The 27,783-nt window shown below is 41.5% G+C and overlaps 1 protein-coding gene across 3 annotated transcripts in view; it reads right to left on the bottom strand.

Annotated features, from left to right (window-relative positions):
• LMNTD1 (lamin tail domain containing 1) overlaps positions 1-27,783 on the bottom strand; it is a 213,981-nt gene that overhangs the window by 162,442 nt on the left and 23,756 nt on the right. For all 3 annotated transcript variants that reach the window (XM_083821804.1, XM_083821805.1, XM_083821806.1), the window contains one exon: positions 4,919-5,041. In XM_083821804.1, the coding sequence (XP_083677930.1) occupies positions 4,919-5,041 (123 nt within the window). The remainder of the gene's footprint in view (positions 1-4,918; positions 5,042-27,783) is intronic.

The raw sequence follows: 27,783 nt of genomic DNA, 5'->3' as shown, positions 1-27,783 counted from the left end.
GAGAGTACCTGTACAAATCCTACATTCATCTTTTATGAGTTAATTCTTCACAACATCATTTCACTAAAGCCCCTCTAACAGAAAACTTCTTAAGAGTTTATCAAGCTTGCTACAAGTCTCATTTATTTTGCTTCAGACATTATCATCTGAGTCAGCACCCCTGAAGCTCTTCTCCACACACACTGTGGAGAGCTTCTTACAGCTGTTTGCAAACACCCATGTTTCAGCATTCATAAACATACACCAGGGAGCTGTTCCTTGTGGTTATAAGCCAGAACTCATTAATCCCCACAGGGGCAGGATCAAGGCCAAGATGGATTTCTCAGTACCTGACTCCTCACTTTGCTGCTTATTTCCCAGGAAAGAGAGATTTGCAGACTCACACGGCAACAACAGGGTTCTCCAATTTCTCTGAAGAGGTAACAGGAAGGTTGCCATTCTCTTACTATAAACCCTCAGTTGGAAGAGATATTTTTGTTAATACCACTTTTACTGTGGAATTACTTATAAGGGCCAAAGTTTGAGATCTTTGACAGGGAGGTCTTATTTTCCTTCTACATACAACTGCTTCTGCATCTATTCTACACAGGCATTGCACAGCCTGGCAAAAGACTTGCTCCACAGTAGTGCAAACATTGCTTAAGAGAGCTGCACCTAAGCCACAGACTTACTGTCACAGGCTTTGGCAAGAAAAAAAGGTTCTGTGTCTGGTACATTGTATTTTCAGCTAACCAAAGCTGGAAAGAAAGGACAGTTTACATACTTCAGTGTGAGCAGCATACACAGGCAGCTTCAGCACAGGGGAATAGCCTTCCCTCCTGCCTCAGGCTGCGTGTGCAGGTCTGGGTTCTGTGACACAGAGGCTAGGGACAGACCTCACAGAAGAGGTGAGGAGTACATCAGTACACAGCAAGCAAAGGATTGACCTTCTGCATCAAGCACTGACCAGGTCCCAAATTGAGCACTGTTCAACCTACAGGAGAAATCTGTGGGAGAAGGGATTCTGTAGCTTTGCTCGTTCTCTGCTATCTTAAAACATGCTATGAACATCAATTTGCAAATGCTCTTGACAGCTGTTCCTTTAATAGTCGATTCCTTTAAAGCAGACACTACAGAGAAAACTAGTAGAAGTTACTACTTTTCCTTCATGTTTCTTCCAATAGTCTCTGCATCAGCCTTTGATGAGCAAATCAATTTTTTCAAAAGCTACTACGTTGCCTGAGCAGAGCAGCCCAGATATCTGCCTTTCATTGCTTGCAATTGCCACTAGAAACTCAGGAAGGACACACATGCCTCAGCAACGTCCTGGAGGGAGCTCAGCTAGTTCTCCTGCACTCTGGTCTCCCGTCTGGAACATTTAAATATTTTATCAGTAAAAGCCAAACATAATATGAGAATCACAGAATCGTCTAGGTTGGAAGAGACCTCCAAGATCACCTAGTCCCACCCCTGACCTAATACTAACAAGTCCTCCACTAAACCATATCACTAAGCTCAACATCTGAACGTCTCTTAAAGACCTCCAGGGATGCTGACTCAACCACTTCCCTGGGCAGCCCATTCCAATGCCTAACAACCCTTTCGGTAAAGAAGTTTTTCCTAATATCCAACCTAAATCTCCCCTGGTGCAACTTTAGCCCATTCCCCCTCGTCCTGTCACCAGGCATGTGGGAGAATAGACCAACCCCCACCTCGCTACAGCCTCCTTTAAGGTACCTATAGAGAGCGATAAGGTCTTCCCTGAGCCTCCTCTTCTCCAGGCTAAACAACCCCAGCTCCCTCAGCTGCTCCTCGTAAGACTTGTTCTCCAGACCCCTCACCAGCTTCGTTGCCCTTCTCTGGACTCACTCGAGCATCTCAATGTCCTTCTTGTAGTGAGGGGCCCAAAACTGAACACAGTACTGGAGGTGCGGCCTCACCAGAGCTGAGTACAGGGGGACAATCACTTCCCTAGCCCTGCTGGCCACACTGTTTCTCATACAAGCCAGGATGCTGTTGGCCTTCTTGGCCACCTGAGCACACTGCTGGCTCATATTCAGCCAACTATCAACCAATACTCCCAGGTCCTTCTCTGCCAGGCAGCTTTCCAACCACCCATCTCCCAGCCTGTAACTCTGCTTGGGGTTGTTGCGCCCCAGGCGCAGGACCCGGCACTTGGCCATGTTGAACTTCATACAGTTGGCCTCAGCCCATCGGTCCAGCCTATCCAGATCCTCCTGCAGAGCCTTCCTACCCTCAAGTAGATTGACACATGCTCCTAACTTGGTGTCATCTGCACACTTACTGAGGGTGCACTCGATCCCCTCATCCAGATCATCGATAAAGATATTAAAGAAGTCTCACTTCTTGGCTGTGCAACAAGCACAGGAACAGTAGACTTGACGGACATCTGGATACAGCTTCTAACAAACCATGAGCACAAGCTGGAGGTACAGTTGCTGACAATGCTGCATGACTATACTTGGAAACAGATTACGAAACAACTCATTTAGCAAACTTCATATTTAGACCCAGAATGTCACTTTTTTAAAAGCGGTGCTAGAAATACTTCAAATTTTTCAAGAGAGAGTTTTTATTTATTAACAAACAGTTGCAATACGTTTGGCAAAAGGACTTTGGAATCTTTTCATTTATAGGATTACATTGTTCTAGTTTTCCAGATGTAGCTTGATTTAAAATAGACACATTTAAAGAATATCCTTTTTTGTTTCTACTTACCCTACAGAAATCCAGTATGCGCAGCATGGCAATATTCATCTTGGATTCAATACCTTGAGTGTAACTTTACTGATAGCAAAGGGAGAAAGCTTCAGTCCAATAAAATCAAAAACTTCCAGTTGCATTATTTCTTCTAAAGAGACAAACAGCACTTCACTTGTTTCACAGATACTAACGTAATTTCAGTATGTCTTTGATCTTGTCCAGACCAAGATAAAAGGCATCTTTAAAGTATTTTAATCTACTTTTAAGCAAAAAGGCATTTTTGTACACCACAGCTTTAAGTATCCAAGATAGCTGGCTAACTAAGAGGACAAGATCCTTCACTACCACCTCTAGAAGCTGTCCTTACTGGGCTCAAAAGACAAAATATTTGTCTCCTCACTTAACTTGAACCCTGTCACTCCAACCCAGTCATATAAGTATCCTGTGCAGTTAGGAGGGAAGTCCATCCAGAAAATGATTCCTCTTATATTATGAATAGTATCCTTGAAATGATTTGCCATATCTACCCTTCAAATGACTAGTGAGAGGACAGAGTTCTGGACAGCTTAAATTAGGAGAGATTAATCCCACTGCATTGATTACACAGCAAGGATGAACAACCACCTAAAAAATACTTGGTTCTTAACTTTTTGGCAAGCAAATCCAGGAGAGATTAAGCACCAGCCTTCTAATACAGGCAGTTAGATTCCTGACCAAAGTTGACTCCCTTCCAGCAGTTAACACTTGGCCAACAGGCATTTCAGGAGTTAGGCATTATGCCACGCCTTAGATAAGAAAACATGAGAGAAGAAGTAGCAGTAGTAGTAGCAGAGTCCAGTGCTCCAGTTCCTGGTACAAGAATGCAGCTTTGAAACAGCCATGGTGTAACCAAGTTCAGCTGTACTTGATCATGTGCAGTCAGATTTCCTACTGGCATGTGCACCTTCCATCACAACATGCAAGCATAACTTCTGAAAAGCCTTGAGAATACAGCCATTTGTTTTTGGAGTTAACAGACATTTGACACAAGCCAAACAAGCTGCAGGAGTATCAAGAGTCTAGATCACCAAGCAGATGAAGAACAGCCTTCAGCTATTCCACTATACAAAATAAAATAAAATAAATTAAAACAAAACAAAACAAAAGCACTGTCCAGAGACAGAGCAAAACAGAATCCACAACCTCTTGCTCTGTGTCCTCACCCAGAATCTGGGCACCTGCATTTTAAACAAATAGCATAGAACAGCTCATCCCAAGAGGCCCAACAGCAGTTTGGCACACTCTTGGGGATGGGAGTTAATATTCCTCCAGCAAGAGGTAAGGTAACTTCATCCAAACACAGTAGGTGAATGCAGCAGATCTCTTGGATAAAAGAGGGAATGACACTGCTTCCTCCTCTACTCCCAATTTCATAAGCCTAGCCTTAGAGCTGTATTTCTTTTCCCAGATGACATTTCATCCTTATTACTGTTCTATTCATAAAGGAATTCATTCTGAAAATACTCTACCCATGCAGTAACCTGACTGAAAACAGTCGCATCTTCTGGAGAGGGAAGAGGAAGAACTGCTTCCCCTTAATGCAATGTAATCAGATCATTTTGTAGTTCATATTTATGTCAATAGGTAAGAAAAGTTATTCTCACCCAAAAGCACTTACTGAAAATTTAGCCACACATAGGCTTACATGGTACAAAACAAATGTAATACACAGCTCCTATGTCAAATCTACCAGAATGCAATTTATCAAAATAAATAGCAGAAGCTATCTTATTGCCTACAGCAAAAGCCTTTCCCCTCTTCCAGCCATGAAAACATTAAGTGCCTCCCCCTATTTTAAACGACTGCATAAAAATCTCTCTTCTAAAGGATGAAGCCATATCAGGCTTCAACTCCTTTTAAGAGGGTTTAAGAGGGAAAAACCCACTCCACATTACTTTTCCAACTTTCCTCTGAATTATTCTAGGTATAGCACTACAAGACTGTTATGGCAATATTGCATTTGGAAGCCTTCCAGAAATGTGTATGAACACCAGGCTCTTTTCATAATGCATTCAAGTAAATAACATTACGTTAGTCACACAATGAATTATGTTCTGAAGCATGCAGAAGAAAACATGCCCATACAAAACCTCAGCTGTATAAAATCAAATAGTGCTTTAACCTGCTTCCAAGCCTCAAACATTCAGACAGCCTATTATTCTTATATTGATCTCACCATTTTCCGCAGTGCCATAAACGCAGCTGTGAGACTAGTAACTTGCTGATTCAGGCACTGGTTCTCCCATTGTACTTGTTCCAGCATGACTTGGTCATGTAATCTCATTTGTAGCTTCTGAAACTGCAATAAATAACAAACATATGTACATATGTGAGGGACTTGTCAAACAATGCAAGCTGTATAATTATCAAAGTGGAAACAAAACACCATCATTGTTTATATGATGAACTACACCTCAGCTGGCAAATTCCAAACACACAGCATGATGGGAGAGAAGTAGCAGCTCCAAATTTCTCTGTATTAGCAGTGACTGTGGGAGACAAAATACTCATTAAGAACAAGCCTGGAAAGCATTTAGGGAATAATACATGAGCACGCATATTTGTTTGGATTTACCTTAACACTGTAGAGCATTTCACCAGAAATGCTTTCTTCCACCAATTTGATTCTCCTAAAAGATCTTTTAACCACACAGCATTATTACTATTTTGTTTATAATAAGTAAGGCTTTTACCCATGTAACATTTATTTTCATTTCATTTATTTCAATGTTTTCCCATAAACACAAGATTTGAACAGATTAGTGAGCTGTACAATTAGTAAAGCAACAATGAGTATTAATTATGATGGGTTTCATTTTCCTCTGTATAAAAAGAGTAACTACATCTGCAAGTCTCAAGGACTTATTCTCACCAGCTATTTTTGTCTCCATTTTCTTTGATGTTGTCCTTAAACTAGAATAAAGCAAGCAAGATATGAAACAAATCCCTGAGTTGATATGGAGCATAAGTACAAAAGCCATCCAAGGAATGGATGCAGAGGTAGACTGGAAAAGCAAGCGCCAGGTGAGAGAGGAACAGTCCCCAGCAAACCCTTCAGAGGTAAATGGGAACCCAAGCAGAATTCTTTTTTCAGTTCAAGTCAGCAGTACTGCTGGGGAATGGCTTGGGATAGTTGTCTGCTACCTATATTTGAGATTGTAAGGATTAATTGTAAGGCTTTTTTCCAGCTATAAGGGTATGGCTACATAAACAATTTGGAAAAGGCACAAATAGGACTAACCAAAACCATGATAGCCAATGCACCACTCTATGCATTAAAAAAATAGCTCAATTCAGTATTGCTAACTTATGTAGGTATATAAGAAAAACGATATTTCTGTAACATGCTGCTTTAATGTATTTTAGTTTTTTTGTTTGTTTGTTTTAAATCAGTCATCATTACACAATTTGAATAAAGTCTATTTTGGACGTAAGAACAGTATACTAAGCAGGCCAGCCTTTACCTATTGCTCTTAATTGGTTAGGCATTACACCCCAGAAACCTTGAAGCCTGAACAAACGTCTATGCTACTTTTAGATTTATAAAACATCCAGACCTTAAAAACCTGAGTTTAACTCACAGCTCAGAAGCTGAGATACTGTACTGGACCTCTCCCCTGGCTTGAATTTCAAACCTTGTTTGCATTTCTGCCAGCATGCCCAACTATTATGTTGAGTGTCTTATTTCTCGGGTAATGAATGAGCCTGAAGTGACAGGAACCTAATTGACTGGGAGGTCTTGAAGCTCTACCTGGAAGCAAGCAGGACCCGCAAAGCCCTTCCTTGATCAGTGATGTGCAGGATATCATCCTGTTGGCACAAGTTGCAGGCACTCAAGATGGACTCAAGAATTCAGAGAACACATTCAAAAAGTTTTAGCAATTTCAGCTGCCCCACTGTCAAACTTCATCCAGAATAAAAAATTTCTTGTTAAGACTCTAGTTTCCCTAACCCTCCTCAGTTCATTTTACAATATTCCCTAGTTTGATTAGGTTTTGAAATCATTTCAGCAGGAGAGAAATACGATGAACACTATCCATTAGCTTGTTTTATGACAACATAGCTGCCTGGCTATAGCAGTTTTGTCACTGTGTTGCTTACTCTAGTTGGACACTATCCCAAGAAATAGTGGACTGAGTGTTAGTGTTGTCAAGAAAAGTACAAGTGGTGGTTTTGTCTTCGCATGAAAACATTTGACTTCAAAAATCAAAGCATCAGCTGACAAAGCCAGGTGGCAGTAAACTTCAGGTGTTCGATTCTTCAAATTTAAGTTCTCAGATCTGAAGTTTCAGACAATCAGAAGTGTCATTGTAAACTCAAAACTTAGGTTTTGCTCCAACTTGTAGGAGAAAAACCATTGTATGGAAAACAGGTTATGGAAAACAGGTGTAGCACCACAGTGCTAGAGCCACAGCATCTTTTAAATGCTTGAGGAACACCAGTACAACAGCTCCAAAAGCATTCAGGGTCAAATTATGTCCAGCTTCTCTCTAGAAGAAGGTACCTCTTCTGGAGGTATGGATAATACTAGGCCCAATTCTTAACTAATGTATAATCCCAACAGAATTTTTTTCTCCTTTCTACCCACAAGAAAACAGATGATGTGGAAAAGGGGTGCCAAGGGGACAAGCAGAGCACTATAGCTCAATATATAACACAATTATTTCCAAAGACCCACAGGCACAGAAGGAAGAGTAATCAGCTTTGAAAGTCCTCTTCGATATGCTACAAGCCATCCAGGCTCTTGACTGTCTCCAGATACAGGGACAAAAGTCAGCTTGACACCACATTTTATACTCTCAGCTCTCACTTCCCATTTTGTGACAGGAAAGAAATAACTGAAATTAGGACCAGAGCCTCCAGAAGGACAAAAAATATGCAGTCTTCATCTAAACAGCAAGTACACTGTAAATGTCCAATACCAATGAACTGTTGGTCCCAGTAAGACCTAGACTTGTATTAAAACAATACACAAGCCTTTAATGAATTAAAGAATAGTAAGGGATTTAGGATCTAGTCAGAGCAGCATTTGGTCAGGACCCTAAAGTGTGCACACAAAAAATATCAACAGGGCTGACTTCAAATCAAATGCAGTATACTTTAGAGGGAGCATAAGTGGCCTGGAGATTACAGCAGTGAGTGAACAGCCTGACTTGAAGCCTTCACACCCACTGCCCTTTCCAGTCCAAGCCACTCCAGGCTGTATGTGCCAGCAGCACCATGGGATCACTAGAGCATGCAACAGGCTATGCCTTGGTTTAGCCATTTGAACAGCAGGAACATTGTTAACTCTCTCAGAGAGGTTGGCCACGGCAACTATGGTGCTTGCACACCACCTTCATCCTTTGATTCAAAAATACACGGAAAAGTATGACTATTCTTCAGTGTCACATCCAATCAAGTACTGCAAAGCTCAAAGTTAAGACGTTTAAAAAAAAGACTTTTTCTCTCCATGAAAAATAAAATATCACTTCTCGCAGATTTTAATTTACTAAAGCCTTTTCCAGTCATGCATCCTGGTCAAAATTTAAGTTTCTTTCTGTCTAAAAGAAGTCATTTACTGAACTTTATGAGCAGAAGAATGTTGTCACTGACTGATTCAGAAGACTGTTTATTAGTGTCTAAAGTGTTAGCATCCTGAATTTATTGTGGTATTTTTTGCCATCTAGGACAAAAATGTTAATTTATAACAATAGGACTGTCTTATACTACTGCTTTAAAAAAAAAAAAAAATGCCTCCTCCCCTCCTCCAGTGGGGGAATCATTTACAAGATGCACAGTGTCATTGATGTTAGACTCTAGTCTCCCTACATTTTAACTGCCTCAGCCATGCCATGACCTGTTATGTGTTACATTTGGCTGCACTGTGTGATGCAAATCCTTTGTGTATGAGGAATGTCACTAACAGTAATAAGACAATCCATTAAAAAAAATATAGCTAAAAGCAGAAGTTTCAAAACAGAGCAAAAGCAAGCTACAATGCATTGGGTTTTTTTCATATATTACTGACTGTGCTCAATCCTGCAAGTCAAATTTAATCCTACTCACCAGAGTTGCACTCAGACTTAGCACACATTATCAAACTTAATATATACACACACCTTGAGGACTGAGAAGGTTAGAGTTAAAAAGATACAACTAATTCTTTCAAACCTGAGGTGATCCTCAGTTGTTACTTATTATAATTTAAAATGGAATCCTACAGATTCCACTTGAGAAAATGTCCCAATTCTTTAGTTCAGCCAAGGAACATTCAATAGAAGACCAATCAAGACATGAGCTCTATTTATGTAAGGCTTTTGATTACGGAATCTAGCTGAGCTCTTTTTTGGTCCCCGTTAGTAGTTAGGGCAACTGACAGGCCCCAAACAACCCTGAAGGTGCTGAAAAACCCAAGAAGTAGATGCTAATGCTACAAGTTTCACACGGTGCATCCCTGATGACAGCCTAAAAAAGTGAATGGAGAGAAAGAAGAGCTACAATAGTAAACTTACCAGAATAAAGATCTTCCAATTCCAGGAGATACTCTCCAGTGATTACTTGAACCACTGTAAAGCTATTTTGTACTTCCAGAGTGCTTAAGAACAGCTTTAATACACTGGTGAATCAGACCGAGAAGCTATTTTGCTGCAGGGACTACTGGAAAGCACATATAAATGATTTTTTTCCCAGGGAAACACACTCTCAGATTCTCCATTTTCCCCACACACAGAGGGATGTTTTCAATAGCCTCTTGGTGGTTATTACATGAAAAGCTCCTGAGCACTGTCAGGCACTGTTTGAAACAAGCATAAAGGAAGTAAAACACACTGCTATACGAAGTACCAATCTGTAGCGAGACCCCTGTTGACATGTTGACAACATCAGCTTGCTGCCATGGAAGCAACACAACTCCACAGCTGACGGTATGCAGAGAACATCAAGCACTTTGCAGAGTGACGTGACCCTTGCTAAGGGTTTATAGACTGAAGATCTCACACCCTGGGAACCTTCCCCATGTCCCAAAAAATACTCAGCCATCCTGAAGTCATGGTAAGCTACTTGAAGGGCTGGTTAACTGATATCAGGTGTACTGTGGTACTTGGCACCACAGTAGAGAGGGGCTCAGTGGAGTGGGGAGCAATACTGAAGGGGCATTCACAGCATCCCCAAAAGGGAAGTTGGGCCTGACAGCTTTGAATCCTCAACAAAGCCTAAATCAGAGGAAAAACAGTTTGACTTTCAACACCCAGGGAGAATCTACGGAGTCAGCAGTTAGGGAAAAACATCCCTGTTGGTATGTAGAACAATTCTGTCCTGAAAGTCACTTAAAGTCAATAAACACAGCACCCTGGTATGCTATTTTCTGAAGAGCTTCTCTTCAGGGAAGAAGAGAAGTGACTCATGAGCTCTGAACAAGGGGCCGAGCACAAAGAGAGGCTTCAGAGAGAGCAGGCACCAGCAGCTAACCAGCCTGTCGCTCACATGTTCCTCATTAGGAACACAGCTTTTAACAGCTGAGGTCTCAGTGCTGTATCTTTCTTCATGTTATTGACATCAATCATGCTGACAGCATGTTAGTTATGCTGCAGGAATTTGTGTTGTTCTGCTATTCACCTAACAGTTCCTTTATATCAGATCTGTTTCATATAACACTGTATTTGGACTTCATGTCCAGGACTGGTACAGAAACACTCAGTAAAGGTAGGGAACTAAGCATAAGAGATCACATATGGGGTATGTTAGGACAGTGCGACCAGGGACAGAAACAGAGCAACCTCCCCTTAGATCTGGTCAAAAAAGTAGTTTAAAAACAATAAAACACCTTTTCTTGTACATGAGATTATATATACACACAAGCAACTATTTTCTACCTAACTGAACGAGACCGACAACTAAATATACAGTTCTGCTTACACAGTATTTTTACCCTCTGCCAGCATAAAGAAAACATTCCCCATGATGGTCAGTCCCATACAGGCACACATACAGTGTGTAATGCAGTAGTGGGCAGAAGGCCCTAAGCCACTCTAAGATATCTGGTTCTACCTTGCTACCCACAGTGCTAACAGGCAGAACACCTCACCTGGAAGTGGTTATGGCTTCCATGGTTATATAGGGGGAACACACTATGGACTTAGCCAGCACAGCCAGAGCACCTGGGGGGACACAGCTCACAAGTTCCTGGTGTCCAAGCTGCATTGCTCAGCCCTAGCTCAAATGCCTCTGCCCCAGAGAAGTCCACAAAGCAAGGCAGAGCAAAAATTCAGAGGTCCTAAGCATTAAATTAAGTGTACACACACTGGCAGGGGGGATTTTTTCTCCAAAGGAAAATGACACATCAACACCTTCCCTCAGCCCCATTCCTACTAGTATAAAATCAAGGCAAGAACTTTTCAGTGTGAGCAGCTGGCAGTCTGTTCTTCCTTAGTCTATGCACTGTTTGCCATTCAAGGGCTTCCCCACTCCTCCCCACCCCAGCCTCAAATATCAAGTTATTAGTATACCTCTTGGACATAAATGGGCTCCAGTAACTTATTAACTACTTACAAAATACGCTGTGTACATACAGAGCCACTTTGCCTGGGGCTCAGGGTACCATTGTGAAATGTAGGGAGAGCCTGGAGAAGAGTTCAGAGGCATATCTTGCAATAACAATATTTTACTGTGACAGGCCGCAGCACCTACTGCTTTATTGCAGAGGGTGGTACACACTACAGGAAAAGGATGAACTGGGCTCAGACTGAAAAGCAGTAAAAGTTGAGTGTGACAAAAGAGGAACAGGAGAAAGCTAGTATGACCAGGATCTAGAAAAGCCTACTGACGCCTTACAACAAGGTGTCCAGTCAGAGGTGGTTACTTGCAGCTTGCAAAGATTTGAATGTTTTGGAATGGTGATAACTAAGAAGCTTCTTAGGAATAGGAACATAAGTCTCTCCAATGAACACAAAGCCCCAGATTTGCTCATTTCTTTAAAAGAAGATCCAGATGTTCATCTCAAGTCTGGGAAAGCCTTAGTCTGTATAATATACAGAAAGCTTTTTTCCTCTTTCTGAAAAAGGAATTCATCTCACATTTATAATCCTTTTAAACCATTAATGAGTTTTCTTTCTCTGGTCTGAACAGTCCAACTATTTACTAGGGCACTCGCACTACTTACAGACCAGCTTAGTACTTAGATCTTTACAACAGGGACACAAGATGTTTGGAAAGTAATACCAATGTTGCATCTTAGCCTTTGACTTCACAAAACAAGATATCAACATGGTATCAGACTGAAAAGCTCAAATTTAAGAACAATTAAAATGATCCACCTGCTTTAGTTGCCTTTGGGGAGGTCAGGGAAGAGCATCGAATGCTGAATGAGAGGCCACTGACTGAAATAGAAAATTGCAGTGTATTTAAAACCTGATGCACAGTTAATCTGTATAGCCTACCACCAACAGGTGACTAGTAAACCATATGAACAACCATGAAGATATCAGAAGATATCATTAAAGTGAAATTCATATACTGTTAAGTATAGAAGGGGTAGGTCCTTGCATCTCAGCACAGAGTCTGCCTTGAGATATCAGAGCAGGGAACAGCTTTCTCTGAGGCAATTTACTTCAGGGCCTCCTGTAGGGTCTCTGCCATGTCCCACTGAAGCAGCTGGTAGTGGCCACTTGCAAAGATCAAGGTCTGATGTGAGCAGAACATTACTCCGACTGATTATAAAAACCCTACCCATCACAACCAAGAGATACAGATCATGGTAGTGTACTTCCACAAAAGAAGCCATCCCATTTAAAGATAGCATGGGCTATATTCTTTCCTCCTGTTAGCCAAGAGAAACACTATTCAAGTCCTTGTAGCTTTACACCTGGGCAGGTATAGGATCAGAATGAGATTACAGAATGTAGGGTAGCAGGAAAAGGGAGTTGCTGAGCTGCAGTAAGAAACCCATTAGAATGCAAAACAGACTCTCAGAGGAAGTCATAGGTAGTTGATGAGAGGTAGGAATATTTTTTCCCCCCTTACACATCACTGAAAATTGAATTGGACAAAGTGAAGAGAAAGACAAGGCCAGATTCTCCCCCATGCAATACTTCTAAAGAAATGCATTGAGAAGTCCTGGACAGAGCTAGGAGTCAATGATACAGGTGCTGGAGGTAAGTACTTAGAACATTAAAGAACGTGAAGTCTAAGCAAGATTCAGCTTATACATCTGGGAACACACAAATGTAAGTACACAGCATTAAATGCTTTTCTTAAAGACATCCCTATGGGTAGCACTTGAGGTAGCATGTTGCTACAAACATATCCCTCACTCACTTCAGGTTTGGTAGATAAAAACAATACAGTGCCTCTGACTCAGCAAATTAAGCATATTCCAAATGCTGAGCATGCAGGTAACTTTGTTAAAGTCACTTGGGACTATCCTCTAGCTCCAAGTAGTATAGGGCTTTAGTCCAAATCAGCATTATTTCTATAGAATCATTAAAATGGGTTACAAAACATATTCTCATATTTAAGAAAGTTTGAACAAGTTGAGAAAGGATCAGTGCATCAATGGCTAGTGAACAGTGACCCAGATACAACAACCTCTACCCTAGGAAGCCCTGAAGCAACAGCTTGCCAAGAAGAAGGAAGGTAATACAAAGGAAAGAATGGCATTCTCTCTTGCTTTAGCCTTTGCTAAGCAGCTGCTACTCAGCAACACCAGAAGAAGGTTCTGCATGTAATTTCATCTAAATCATTAAGCACTCCTCTAGCATCTGAAAAGAAATGTATAGTCTATGTATTCTCCCTCTCTCTCCATGAGGGAAATCCTTACAAAGACACCATTAAACAAAGAATATGTTTCAGCAAACAGGTATTTTTCCCAACAAAAATACCCGCTGCATGTGTGCTTACCTGTTCTGGCAGAGAACAAGAATTACACCTCATCTTACCTTAGTCACCCCAAGCTGACAGTGGCAGGTGCCTCATAATGAATGACAGAGGCAAGCTGAATAATAATCAGCAGGTAAAGACAAGCAACAGCTACATTTTTAGATTCTTGTGACTAAGAGGCACAAAGGGGAAAGGTGGTGAGCTGCTGTCAAAATTCAGTCTTCAGCCACGTGCCTGGATGGCAGAATGAGAACATGACTTTGCTACTTTCTTCATTATTGCCTAGAGATAGTGGAAGCATAGCAGGTGGAAGACTCAAAAGAAAACATGCAGTTTCTTTCTTTAATGCTCATGCGTTGATTCCAAGCTCTAACAAATAATTACTTAGTTCTGTCTTGGCTTCAGCGCAAAAAAAAAAAAATCTCACTTATTATTCCTTGGTGGAGTGCTTTTCAATTATTTCTATACTTCTTTCTTTACTTGACCTCTGTTAAGTGATGTGGGTGCAAAGAAAGAATATTGTTCAATATAGAGTAAATTGACTACAAAAAAGAGAACTGGTTGAGCATTAAAGCCTTTTCATCTTGCACTTAAGACCCACATAAAAGTATTATGACAGACAAAGTCAAACTTACTTTCTTCTCTCCCCTCACCATCCCTCACAACCTTTAGACTTACTCCATTCAAAGTTCCATTTAAGTACTTTTATTCCAAATTTCTGCTCTCTCACCATCTCTGATGGACATCTAAAATCTGCATACCTTCCCCTTCAGACAGCAGCAAGCCTGGCTGACCCCCACACTATCAGAGCAGAGTGCAGGTCTCAAAGCCAACAACCACATCCAGTGAAAAAAATCCAAAATAGTTTTATGCTTAAAGCAGGTCTGGTGTTTACAGGCACTAGCACAGGATACAGAAATCTATGGGCTTCAGGAACTGCATCACCTTTGAAAACAGTGCTGCGCATTATTTGTTGCTGCCAGGAATACTACTAGGATGGAGAACAAATCCAATCCAGATCGCAAACCACTTGGGGAAAAATCCCAGAAAATTAGTGCTGCTGAACTAATGAGTATTTCATACTCCTAGAAGAAGGAAAGAAAGCGAGCCACGGTGCTGTTTAAAGCAATTTTAAGGATTGATTTCTTCAACCTCAGTCTGTTTCATATTTTAATACTCTCACATCCCCCCCCTCCCCTAGCTCAAATGCTTTCCTTACTTCAAACACCTAGCTGAAACACTTCACATGCATCTCTCCCACCAACTCTTCTCTGGCATTGCTGTCCCTAGAGCATCTTTCAAGTCTTGAGAGAGAGCCTGAAGACAGCCTCAAAGCTGCATCAGCTGTGGATACGTAGTAGAGCTTCTCTTCTCTGTTAGAGTCTCTTCAGAGAACTGCACAGAACTCAGCATCCTCTTGCATTTTTGCTTCAATTACTTGGTTCTTTTGCTGTGGACCAACTTTCAGGGGGTTGGCACTGAGAACTTCCACTATGAAGCATAGACACAGCTCAGCAGCAACAGCAGATCCTTCTCACCAGTAGCTGCACTGGAGCTGGTAGTCAGACTAGTCGATACATATCAGGGTGAGCCTTTACAAGCAGTACTGATTAGTGGGCTTGCTACTGGCCCCAGCAAGGCCAAGGATTCAGTGAGAATCTGCAGCAGCCTGGCCCCACAGGAGGCCACCCCACAGGTGAGAACTGAGCTGGACCTGCAAGGAGGCCTCTGGTACTTGCACCTGCCTGTACATTTAACAGGTCTCCAAAGCTGTCAGCCGACCACCTTTCACCAGCACTAAAATCACATATATGCCAGTTTACTGCAGCAATTGGGAGCATGAAATGGAGAGGTCAATAAGGACTCTAAGGGGAATTCCTGACCAACAGTATTTCTTGTGTGGGCTGAAAACTGATCTGAAAATCTTTGTCACAAGGAAAAACAGCCTCAGGGCTGCTTTAAGTTGCATAAACTACCACACCAGCAAACAGTGCAAGTGTGGTGGTGTTTGGATTCACCTTCTCCTGTCACTCCTTTCACTCAGACCTATTTTGGGAGATTTCCATAGAGGTGAGTTAAAATGCATGAGTGGAAGGAGATTCTCAAAGCAGGCCTCAGTGGCCATATGGTATTTACTATTTAATCACAGACGAGTCTGTTTGCCAGCCTGTAGCTTTCAAAATACAAGTGTGCCAGAAAATGTTACCGCAGCAAGGCAAAGCGTCACTTTGCTTTGATAGCTCTCCTTTCCACTTTACTGAAGGGTTAGTCAAGGGCCGCACCTTCATGCCACCAATATAAAATAGGATTTGGTACTCTGCAGTCTTTACTGTAAATATACAACCCAGTATACACCACCCCAAAAATTCTATAGACATAAATCTATAGCCTGGTTACCTTCACATTAAAAAAGGTAATTGTAAGGAAATGAAGTAGCTTCCGTATAAAGTAATTGCAGAGAGGAGTAGAATCATCTTTTCCTTTCACTCTATAGTACTGGTTTTAGAAACATACCGTTTAGGGTATTAACTATTCTTAACCACTGAATTAACCAATTTATAGAAATATGAATATCTATTAGAAAGTTTAATGGGTCAGTAGTTAGTCTATTGGTAACATCCTTCAAAAAAATCTGCATTGCATAATAACCTTTTAAAGACATTAACACACAGCATGCCTGCACTACTTTACACATGTAATTACTACATTACCAAGTTCTTAGAAAGCTCCCCCTTTTCTCCTGAGAGAGATTTAATCATTCAGTGATTTCCTTTCACTCAAACATACAAGTATCCTGGGAAGCATTCTTATCTTCTTACACTACTTGATATGGTTTATAATTTCCCACTTTATCTAGCTAAGTAATCTTTCCATGAGCTATTAGTTTCTCATTAAGTCTGTTTCCAAAAAACAAGAGCCTGTTCCCACCTGCTGGGTCAAGCAAGCAAGGATTGTTGCCCATCATTTCTCAGGCTTTTAGACACAGCAGTCCACCTGGGGCTCAGCAGCTCTCACCCCCGCCCTGCCTGGGCAGCAGCCCAGCCTCTGGGTGGGATGGGGAGAGGAGACCTAGCCATAAATATTGAAAGCAGACATTGACCCTCACTCCCCAACCCCATAGGTGCTGGGATCCTACCAACAATAAGAATGGTGTTTTCCCCTTTTCCTACCCCAAAAACACACACTGTTCCAGCTACTTACCCATATGCTATTTATCACTTCCAAAATGGTGACAAATAACCCACAAAGTCTGGGCCAAAAATAAGCCCAAAACTCTTTAAATCCCTATAGTATCACAATGTATTGCAATCTAGGAAAAAAAAAAAAAAAAAAAAAGGTCAGTAACTTGTCACATAGGGACAGGAACACTCCAAACCCACTACAGCTGGTGCTGTACCTGCACCCACACACCCTGGGATCTGAATCATTACAGGACACAGCAGAGGTCAAGACCCCCCATTTGGGATGTGCTAACTTGGCTCTAACAGCTGTTGAGGCCATCCTCCTTCCTTGCCCCCTCTCCTCCCAGTCACACACTTATCAGTGCACCCGAGGTCCTGACAAGTTTATGTTTGACCTGTGTGTATCTGCATGAAGGGTCAAAGCGTACTGGTTGCATTACACCCCACAATCAAACCAAACAGCACACTGCAGTGCTCTGGGAAGCTCAAAACACCCCAGCTACTGCTCACTGAATGCTTTTGCATTTCCAAGACACATGGACGCATCCATTTTAACTGGTGCTCATTGTTTTCTCCCCACTAAGGCAGCAGATATCGATTGGTGGCTTGCCATCTCCACAGTTGCTCATGACACGCATTCAGTAAGCACAATCCCTGTTCCTGTAGGAATATACGAATTTGCTGCTAGCCTGAAACTTGGTGAAACACCATTTGCTTGCAACTAATCCCTACTGCAGCATTAAAATAGCTGATTGCTGCTATGGGGGAGCTGCTATTTACTTGGGAGCTTAATTCACGCTACAGTGAAGTCACTGGGAAAATTTCTATCAGTTTAAATTGGCTTTGGATCAGGCCCCTTGCCCTCTACTGTAAGGGCACTCATTTCCGTAGTGAGCTCTTGTTACCACCACAAAGACACCCATGTCATTAACTAGGCTTGAGAGTTAAACTGTATCTGCTGAACTTCATAACCATAAAAGTACAAGTCCAAAGAAACCGGAATTTGGATGTTAGAAAACTTATGGTCAACAGCCCTGGCAGAGTTGCTATTGCAACTTGGCTGCATCAATGATGTCACTCTCAGCGCAAAGATAGTGACACACAAAAGGATATTTTAATTTTTTCCTCCCAAGCAGATGAGCAGACAGAGCTGCAGAAAGCACTGAGAAGTCTTTCTTTGTTATCCCCAAGGCATGAGAGAGAACAGTCAAAGTAGAATATCCTTCACTGCCACGAGGAGACAACTGTGCACCAGCAGACCTCATGCTTGTTTTAAGTCTTCAGGCTCCAATTCATTCTTACAACAGAGCATTTAAAGCTCAGACCTCCTTTGGTTACTAGAAACACACTCTCCTCTTTGAAGAATTTGGGGAAAGGGGGAAGAGTGACACGTATTCACCACAGTTGATCAATTTTAGGTTTTAGGAAAGTGATCACATCATAAAAGTATCAGTAAATATTTAAATAAGGGTTCCTTTACACTGAAAAAAATGTTACTTTTTTTTTTTTTAAATTTACAGAGTAATGTTTGAAGTGTTCTGATCTTACCAGGGGAACTGTTGACTTTGGGAGTTAATAGCCAATATAATATGAAGTACACATTTGCAGCTCATCAGGAGGAGCACACCCACTGATCAGAAATATGATGTAAAAGAAGAGTTGTTGATGTACTGTGGTCATTTGCCTCCTCGAATTTCCCTATTGACGCACAAGATCAGAGTCCCTGCAAAGAGAGCCAAACCTGCTTCCCCTGAATGAAACAGCAAAGTCGGTTTTACTTGAGAAAGCCAACCACTTCGGGAGCATAAGCCTTGCAAATTATCTCCCCCAGCACAGAATTTATTTTACCCCTGCCAGAGCTTCTTACCCCAGACTCCCCCAGCATAGTTAAGTGAGAATTAAGTCTATAGCATGCAGTTCATCTCACTGGAATGTACATGACAACTGATCAGATTAACTTCATGTTTGACAGTTTCAAAGGTGTCACAAGGACCATTCAAACAGTAACAAATAATGGGAAGTGAAACTGGACTAAAGCTTATAGAGAAAACTATGTTTGGTACTAGACAGTCCATTGAATTTTACATAGCCGCAGTGGCTAGAAGTAAAACACTGTCCTTGGCCATGTTCTGTACTTAGGGCACACCTTTAAGTAGCAAGTCGATGGACCACAGCAATAATTAACAGATGTAGGCATGTCTCAAACATACAGAGCCTGTAGAGCTGGCCTGAGGACAGCTTTTGAGGTTTTGCTATCTATTCTGGTTGCATGTTGGAAACTAAACAAGAGCTTTAGATAAACTATTTAAAAAAAAAGCATTTCAAATAGCCATTAATGACAGGTGGGTTGATTCTTTACCGTTCAGGTCATTCACATCAGAAGTGATGAGAGTACATCTTCTGTAACTCAAGAGCCTAGAAGCAGTAGAAGTTTGCCTCTTTAGTGGAAATAAGCATTATAGAAGCTATCAACTCATCAGTAACACATTACTACAAATGGCAGAAGCATTGATCTTTCTCTTGGAAAAGCTAATTATTGAGAGAAAATCTTCTATCAAGCTACTTATAAGCACACTAAGTATGTATTTCACCTCCATATGCATTCACACATGAATAAGCAAAAAAGTTTAAGTGATCACAATTCTACTGACAAAAAATACACAATTATAGCAAGTTTCCAAACAACATTAGTCCGCATGATGGTAAATTTGGACATTATATCAGAGCCTGTAATGAGACCAGGTAAATATGGTCATTGCAGTTCTCAGTCTTGCACATGCATTGCACTGAGACATTAGGATAATCCATTGTCAAAAAGAAACAACTAACTAGATGAAAGCTTTGAGCAGGCACACAAATCATGAGCTGACATGGTAAATAACAGGTTCAGTGCTATTAACAAAAGATTCTGATCTATTCCCTCCCATCCATCCTCTAATAAACAATCCTTCAAATCACAAGGATTTATTTGTCTATGAAAAGGTCATATACCATTATGCATTTATGGCATGTCATTTGCTAATATATGGCAATCTGGGAGGCAAGCATCATAGACTGCTTAATTTATCATTCACTATCTCCTTCTACTGTTCCAGGAAACTTTTGGTTTTATTTTCTTGAGTTGTTAGCTTCGTTTCCTAAGGAAATAAAACTTAAGCTACTTATTAACAGATGCACACATGTATGGATAGATATGCACACATATAGCCCCCACTCACCTCCAGTAGCTTTTGAACTTACTAATTCCAAACAAGTTTTTACAGAACAGGAGAAGTATTAAACTCAGTGCTCATACAGAAGCAGGGAAAAAAGCAAAACTAGTGCCTGAGGGAAAGGCTACAATTATTAGTCACCACAGAATCAGCTCAGGGTGCGTGACAAAACAAGACTAAGTTCTACTGCTGTTTCCCATATGTAAGTTACAACTGAGAAGATAAACTTGAGACATGATGAGTTCCTAAAATAACTCTGGGCTTGCTTATAGAGAAATCATTTGAGTTTTTTGTTTTTTGTTTTTTGTTTTTTTTTTTCACTTGCAGATTCTTGTATTCTTTGGGAAGTGTAAATCTGTTTAGGGCATTTAAGTGTGTTGATGATCATCTTTTATGGCCTCTCAGATAAAGCTCATGGATCCACTGAGACTGATGCACTGCGACTTGTAAAATAGCTTACCTCATGCAGACTTCTTTTATCTGCAGTGTGAGGCTAGAAGTTTCAGGAAGAAAAGAAAGGAGAGTTGCACTATTTCCTAACAGTGATTAAACTAGAAATATGGCTGAGCAACCTCTTCAGTAGTGTTTCAGCATTTCTTGTTGTCAATTTTATTGTTTCAGTTGTGATCAGAAGCAACCTTAGCTTTGATTCATACTCTCTTTTTAACAAGTATTTTTAATAACAGCCCTTTCATAAATATCTTGACCAGACATCTCTAATGTTCTGTTGTGGAATAGGTTACAGAAAGGGCTTTGATCATTGCAACCTCTTCCCCTCCTCCCTACCCCAAAAACGTCTGGTAAGCCTGGCCTCAAGACTAAGTTGTTGTCCAATTCTAGGCAGCAGTACACCTCTTCGTAAACAGAGCACCCTAATCAGGTTGCTCCCTTAAAAGCAATCTAAGTAGGACTGTCACCTTTCATTTTTGCTATGTTAGAACAGACAGATTCTTCTTGGCAACATTTCAAAAAAAAACACATTTGTCAGATACTCGCACGTTTCCTTACTGATGTTCTATTGAAGAGAAATAACCTTTCGAATAGACATCTATTAGCTTTCAGAGACATTATTTATCTGATAACAGAATTGATGCTTTGCTAATTGACTGCTAGCATAACGGATTCAAGAGAAACCCACTGGAGCATGACAAGAACAAGGGACACATGGCTTCATAATAATAAAACAACACCATTCTTGGACCTTTTCAGACTTACCCAAACTTGTATATTTCAGAATAGCAAGACATTCAAAACTTGTTAGCAAGATTCACTGGGCCACAAGACTTCTCATAAGTGTTCATGAGGAACATTTTGTCCTCCTATAAAAAGATGAGCCAAAAACTTATTAGCCTTCTGTTTTGCCTTTTTCCCCTATACAACAATGAAATGTGAATGGTAATTTTCAACATTTTGTTTAATACTTCTGTGTCAGTTTTCAAAAAACAGGCTGTTGATTTGGAAAAACTAATTTTATTCTCTTAAAAAACAGGGAACTACAAAGTATTCTTTTCACAACAGATTTTGTGAGGTTATTATTATTCTTTTTTTTTTTTTTTTTTTTGGAAAGGCACCCCCACAAGTCTGCCAGGTATTAATGTTACTCTGTCAGGGTCTTCAGGGCACCTGTGGCCTTCATGGCCCTTGCTAGCCTCACCTGGACCCCACACACTCACCCACTGCCTGTGGGGCCCCATGGTAACTCAGCCCTGGAGCTTCAGTCCTTGCTGAAGCTGCGGTGCCAGCACAACTGTGCCCAGCCCCATTCCAATCTACTGACTGGGCTTCCCCAAAAAATCCCAGACCTACATGGTAGCCTTATTTCCAGCCTCACTTCTGACCCTGTTGGCCAGATAATCTTTGTACCTCCATTCTAAGTAGCCCCAGCTCCAGCCTGCTGTTCCTGACTAGACTCTCCTTGGACAGACCCCACACCTGACTCATCAGCTGCCCGTGTTTGGGACTATCAGTATCACTAAACTTGGGACTAGCCTACTATTGTCACCAGATTCTCCAGAGCAAAGTCCTGCATTACGAGGCTCTTGTACAGCCCGTGCCAAAGTCACCCTCAGTCTCAGCCCACCTTCCCTGCATGGATTAGCCTGTCAGGCTGCTCTGTGACATCAAGTTGAGACAAAAGTACAGGAATTTGTATTCTGACCTGAACAACAAGATCATATGAAACATCCAGAGAGAAACACCTTTCCCCTTGATTTACTCCCACGCTGCAGACAGCCCACCTGCCTGGCCACAGTTAGTCAGTGCTGTAGCAAGACTTGCTTCAGAGCAATTAAATGCTGCTTTTGAAGGCCTAAAGTCAGGAAACACTGCATGAGAGAGGCAGGAAGGACACAGGCTTTGGAAGTTCAGACCAGAATTTCACCCACTGGCTGATATCACTACTTATGAATAAATGAACTGGACAACTTGAGAGACACACAGGAAGCCTACTTGAAAGTACTTGGGACTAAGGAAACAGCAAGGTATAAGAGTGGAGGCAAAAAGAGCTGATTTCTCAAAATATCATGAGTCAATTATTTATATGCGTTAATGGAGAGGGCGAACAGCAATATTTCCATTTCAGCATCAGCACACACTTGAGGTGCTGTAAAAAACCACCAGAGGTGTGAAACAGCTGTCAGTCATGTTGTGAAAGACCAGGATTAAACATCCATCTCCACCAACAGCCTTAGACTGAGAATAGCAATCATCAATCAGTCATGCAAAGCCCACCGACAGTTTATTCCAGGAAACAGTCCTTAAAGAAGCCAGGTTTGCTTGGCAATGCATACAAACAAAACCACATGGACGATCTGCCCGCAAAGGAATATTAATAATCTACAGACTACATATATACTGACTGCTCTAAGCCACACTGGGTGAGGGGCAGGATCACATCCTCCTGTTACACCTTCTTCAAATGAAGAACTGAGGGTCTCGCTAATGAAGGAAATGGAGAAGAAGGAAACCTCCCTATAGCTTATCACAAACGGCAAGTCCAAAAAAAAAAATAGGTGTTTATTTACAGTCTTCTCAAGTCCCTGCCTGCCAGATTGCTCTTCAGGGCTCCTCAGTGTGGCACAATTTAGAGCAGGCTTCTCAGAGCTGGTCTGACCCCACAGCAGGAAGGAACTGGGAAGCTGTGCCAAGTGCCAGCAACAAGCTGTCACCACACTGCATCAGGTGCAGATCATCTCCATTTCTGTAGGACAGGGCATTATAGCTGAATTTTTTTTTCCCCAGGGGTGAGGTAAGAGAGAAGGAGGTTATTTTTTTTTCTTCCCCAAAATGTAATCCTGGAAAGTATCTCTGAGCTTATTATGCTAGATAGGAACCTAACTAACATTTATTCTTCTGAAAATAACCTTCCTCCACCCCTAGCAACTGAACCAAGAACCCACATTGCCTTTCTAAGTTAAATACAGGCCCTGTTGACTCTTGGGAGGCCAAGATTTAAACCTCTTTGTTTTCTTAAAGCAAAACATACTCTCACAGAAATCACTCATCTGATTCATTTCCTCTGGCATTGTATTGTTAAGTTGAGAAAACTGAACATTTTGTTTAAACATCTTCCTCCCCCTCTCCTTTAGGGCCACTTTTCCCCTAGCTGGAAGAAAACCTGACTCTTAATAAGCCGTTGCTGTAGCTAATAGCCTAGAGGGAGGAAAGTCCCCTTATGAACCCTGAAAATACTGTACATTAACTCTTGTAAAGTAGAAAAATGAATGAACACATGTTATATATTACAGGCCAAAATTTTGATGGTAGGCTGCTGCAGACTACGTTTGAATTCATTTCATCCCTGCTTCATTGGCTTCTCAAGACTTCTGAACTTTAGACAGAAAACCTGGGTCCATATCACTCAGTTTCTGAAGGTCTTCTTCTAGCTGGAGGAAGAGAGCTGACCACACAAGCCCTGCTCTCATCTGCTGCAAACACTACTATTTTCTGAGATGAGAGATAAATGGAGACTGTATTAAGGGGCAGGCTGTAAAAAAGAAAAAAAAAAAACCACAAACCACTAATATAACAACCATATAGCATTCATTACCACACACACACAAAAAAAAAAAAAAGACAGAAACTCACTTAGGTTCCATAGCTATGCATCTGCTGAAAGAAGCCAGTTAACTGATTGCTAAGCATAGTTTAAGGGAGTAACCTATAACAGGCCTATGCTCCTTGTCAGACTCAATTATATACTGCTGTGGCCAAAAGGGCAGAAAGCAGAAGGAAAAAGAAATCCAGCAGCAAGTATATTAAAGCCTGTGCTTTTTTTAAAAAAAAAAAAAGTTAACTGCAGAAAAATCTCAACTGCAAACTACTACCTCCCAAGGACTAAATAATTATGTAAAAGAAACAAATCTGTTCAAACCACTTATTTCAGCTAATCACCTATAGGAGTCAACAGTAGGTTTTAAATACAACAGACAAAGACATGCCTTAAAAATGCTTCTGACATTGTGGCCAGCTTCCTAACAGCCCTGTCCTACACAGTATCCCTTACTTTTCAGAGTAAGGAATGGCTTGTCACCACACATGCCAGGCCATATTAGCTTTAATAACTTAACGTTTTGAAAATAGAAAGGTATTTCATATCACACCATCTTGGAGATGAGCTGCAAGTTACAGGGCAAGTCCATGGTGGTCTTTCCACAATACATTGCGATAACACAGTGGGGAAGGGGGGAAGGGGGTAGGGGGAAAGATACCACAAAAAAAGAGATTGGGACTGAATTGAAAAATGAAAAACATTGCAAGTTCCTAGATTACCTTCAATTCACATAAAAGCTTCTTTTATGCAATAATACCAAATATTAATGCTCCAAAAGTTATTTTTTTAAGAACAACCTATTTGCTTGACATGGAAAAACTCTACACAACAGTTATTGTTGCTGAACAGTTGAAATTCTACTCCACTGAAAAGCAATTACTATTACACACAAACATACAACCTGAGTTATATTGAGTAGATGGCTCAAGTGAATTATTGCTCTAACTGCCTCAAAGCTTTAGTTGGGCTAAACTGTAGGTAATAGTTTATGCTTCAGGTGGAATCACTCTTCTGGAGTAAGAAGTACTAGCAGAGACTCAGAGAGCCTGAATGCTCTGTGCAGTGTCAGAAGCTAATCCCATCTCTGCGAGGAAGGAACAATGAAGAAACAGCAGTCAGCATTAGAAAGTGGGCATGCTCAGACTTCCTAGCTGATGAGATTCAGGGCTCTTTAACACGTGTTGGGTAGTTACGTCACACACATTCTAGTCTGAGCAGTCTGCTTAATGCATCAGTGTGGAGGAAAAGAGGTGGTGGAGCAAGCAGATTCCTCAGAGTGATCTCAGTGCTGCAGCCAAAGAGGTTCTGATCTAGGTGCAAAACACTTACTCCCAGCACCCAGATCTAGAGCCTCAGCTACTGCCATTACAGAACAAAGGGCCAACAAGGGGGAAAAAAATCTAGATTCTCATCTGACCATCTCCATTACATAAGAAGCCTGACATGCTTTGGTCTGGGTCCAATCTTCCTCAGTACAAGGACAGTCCCAACCAGCAGTATAGGACTTCAGCAAGATCAGTAGATACCTTTCCCTTCTTACCACAGGAAACACTTCGTGCCTTCAGCACTTCTCTGCCATTCAACTCCTCTTCCCACACATTAATCACCTCACTTCATGCTTGAAAATGAAGACGGGAAAAAGAAATTTAGTAACAGCAACTTCAGTTCACTGGGAAACAACAGAAGCACAGGAACACAGGGAGGAAGTGTTTACGTATGCATAGGAACAGCCAAGAAAACCAACTAATAAAAAGACAAAATAAGCAAATTGCACCCTGCCTTAGTAACCCCCTAAAAAACATATCCCTCAGCCAGCTGCATACTGGCCAGGACTTTGTGTCAACCTGGTGCAGGTGCCAAAATTTCCCACTGGCAGCCACACAGGGTTTTTGCTCCTCCCCAGGGCTGCCCCTAGGCAGAGGGCAAGCTGGACTTTGCCTTGGGCAGCAGAACACTGTGGATGGTTAGAAAAGCCATGCCCTGCTATTTGCTTTGCTTAGGGTCCACTGGGCTTGCTGCTAACAAGTACTATAGAAGCTGCAGAAATAGCAACCTCCTGCACCAGGACTGCAACAGGGGTGAGCAGGAGGCTATGTGGGCAGTACAGGAGGACAGCCAGGCCATCCCTCTGCCCCAGCTGCTGGTGGAGGTGACAGCAAGTTTTCCACATACTTCCCTCACACCTGTGAGCCCATGCCATCCACATGATGCCCTAAACATCACAGAAGGGGCAGCAAAGTTGTAGCTTGTCCATGAATACACCCCTCAAGTGATTTTGTTTCTTTCACTGAGAAAGTTTTGTTTCTCCCTCAGGCAGTGCACAGCCTTGAATACATCCTCTTGGAAAGGCCAAAGCACCTGAACTGGGCCTAAGTAATAAACCTTGTCCATTGATAGCTAAACCTCTCTCCACATAGAGGCTCCAGGGAAACAAGCTTTGCTTCTGCTTGTGTTGTACTATAGAAACTATAACCAGGAGAGAGAGGAAGAAGAAATGAGCACAGACAGAACATCATACGGTAACAGGCCTATACTAGTGATGCAGGAAGCTTTCTTCCTGTGCCATAGTCAGTGTTCATGTACACATGGACGTGGGTAAGAGCTGACTATCACACAAGAGAAGGAGGGGGACAAACCAAAACACACCAAACCACACTTCTACATCCCACTTCCCTCTGGAAGCAGACAGACATGGAGAATTGCTAGGAACCAGTCACATTTGATCTGTTGACTCACAACATGGATCATTAGTTAAGAATCAACTACTTTTAGATATCTACATTTCTTTGCACACAGACTAAAGTCACAGCCTGGTTGCTATGTTTATTCCTGATTATAGCTGGAGTCAAATCAGTTACTGAGGAGCACTGATGTTTGCCATAGAGGATATGAGAGAAGGAACACATACTGCATTCATACAAGCACTGATTTCCCCATGAAGTATGCAGGGCTATTCAAAGTTACATACAAACCACAGCACTGTCCAAAGGAAGATTCCAGCAGTCTTCTGTTGGCTTCTTCCTTCTATGAATCTTTAGTACCACTGGTATTTCCTCAAGGTATTAAAATTAGCAAGTGCTACTCATTGCCTTCACTGGCAGACATTAGCAGAGAATTCAAGCACCTTATGATGTTTAGCCAACAACCACCTAAGGCAGGGAGTATCTCACTTTCAGACAGGGAACATATTAAGTAGAGGACACAAGCATTCACAGCTTATCTGCCTGGCACAGACTAGCAGCCAGACACATAGGTACGAGGGTACAGTACAGCCATAGAGGAATAGTAGTTCTGGAGATGTCAGCAGTGTTTAAAAAACAGCATACAAAGGCAAGGACTCAGGCCTATGTGGCTTTCCAAGAGCTTGATTTCTTGCAGAAGCCACTACTTGTCTACTCATGAGGCCTCATATATTCAGCTTTTCCCCACCCAGCTAAGCAGTAAGGCTTTTCTTGCTTGCCTGAGAGTAAAGAGATGGAGTCACATACTCAGGTCTCCAGAGTACAAAGTCAGAAACCTAAACATAGAACAACTCTTCTTCCTTTTGTTGGGTTTTCATTGCCAGTGTCATGAGTGTCATTATGGATCAGCAAGGTAACTACCTAACCACACAAAGAGCTTTGTCTTTTGACTTTGACTCCATTCTCCCAAGCACCTCTGTAATACAAATGCTAATTAATGCTTTGCTTGTTCTTTTTTAAGTTCACAGTACAGGAAAAATTTCTATTGTCAAACTGTTATT

Source organism: Anser anser, assembly GCF_964211835.1.
Source record: "Anser anser genome assembly, chromosome: 1".
Lineage (NCBI taxonomy): Eukaryota > Metazoa > Chordata > Aves > Anseriformes > Anatidae > Anser > Anser anser.
The sequence above is the reverse complement of the archived record's forward strand: the minus strand, read 5'-3'. Positions and strand labels throughout refer to the sequence as shown.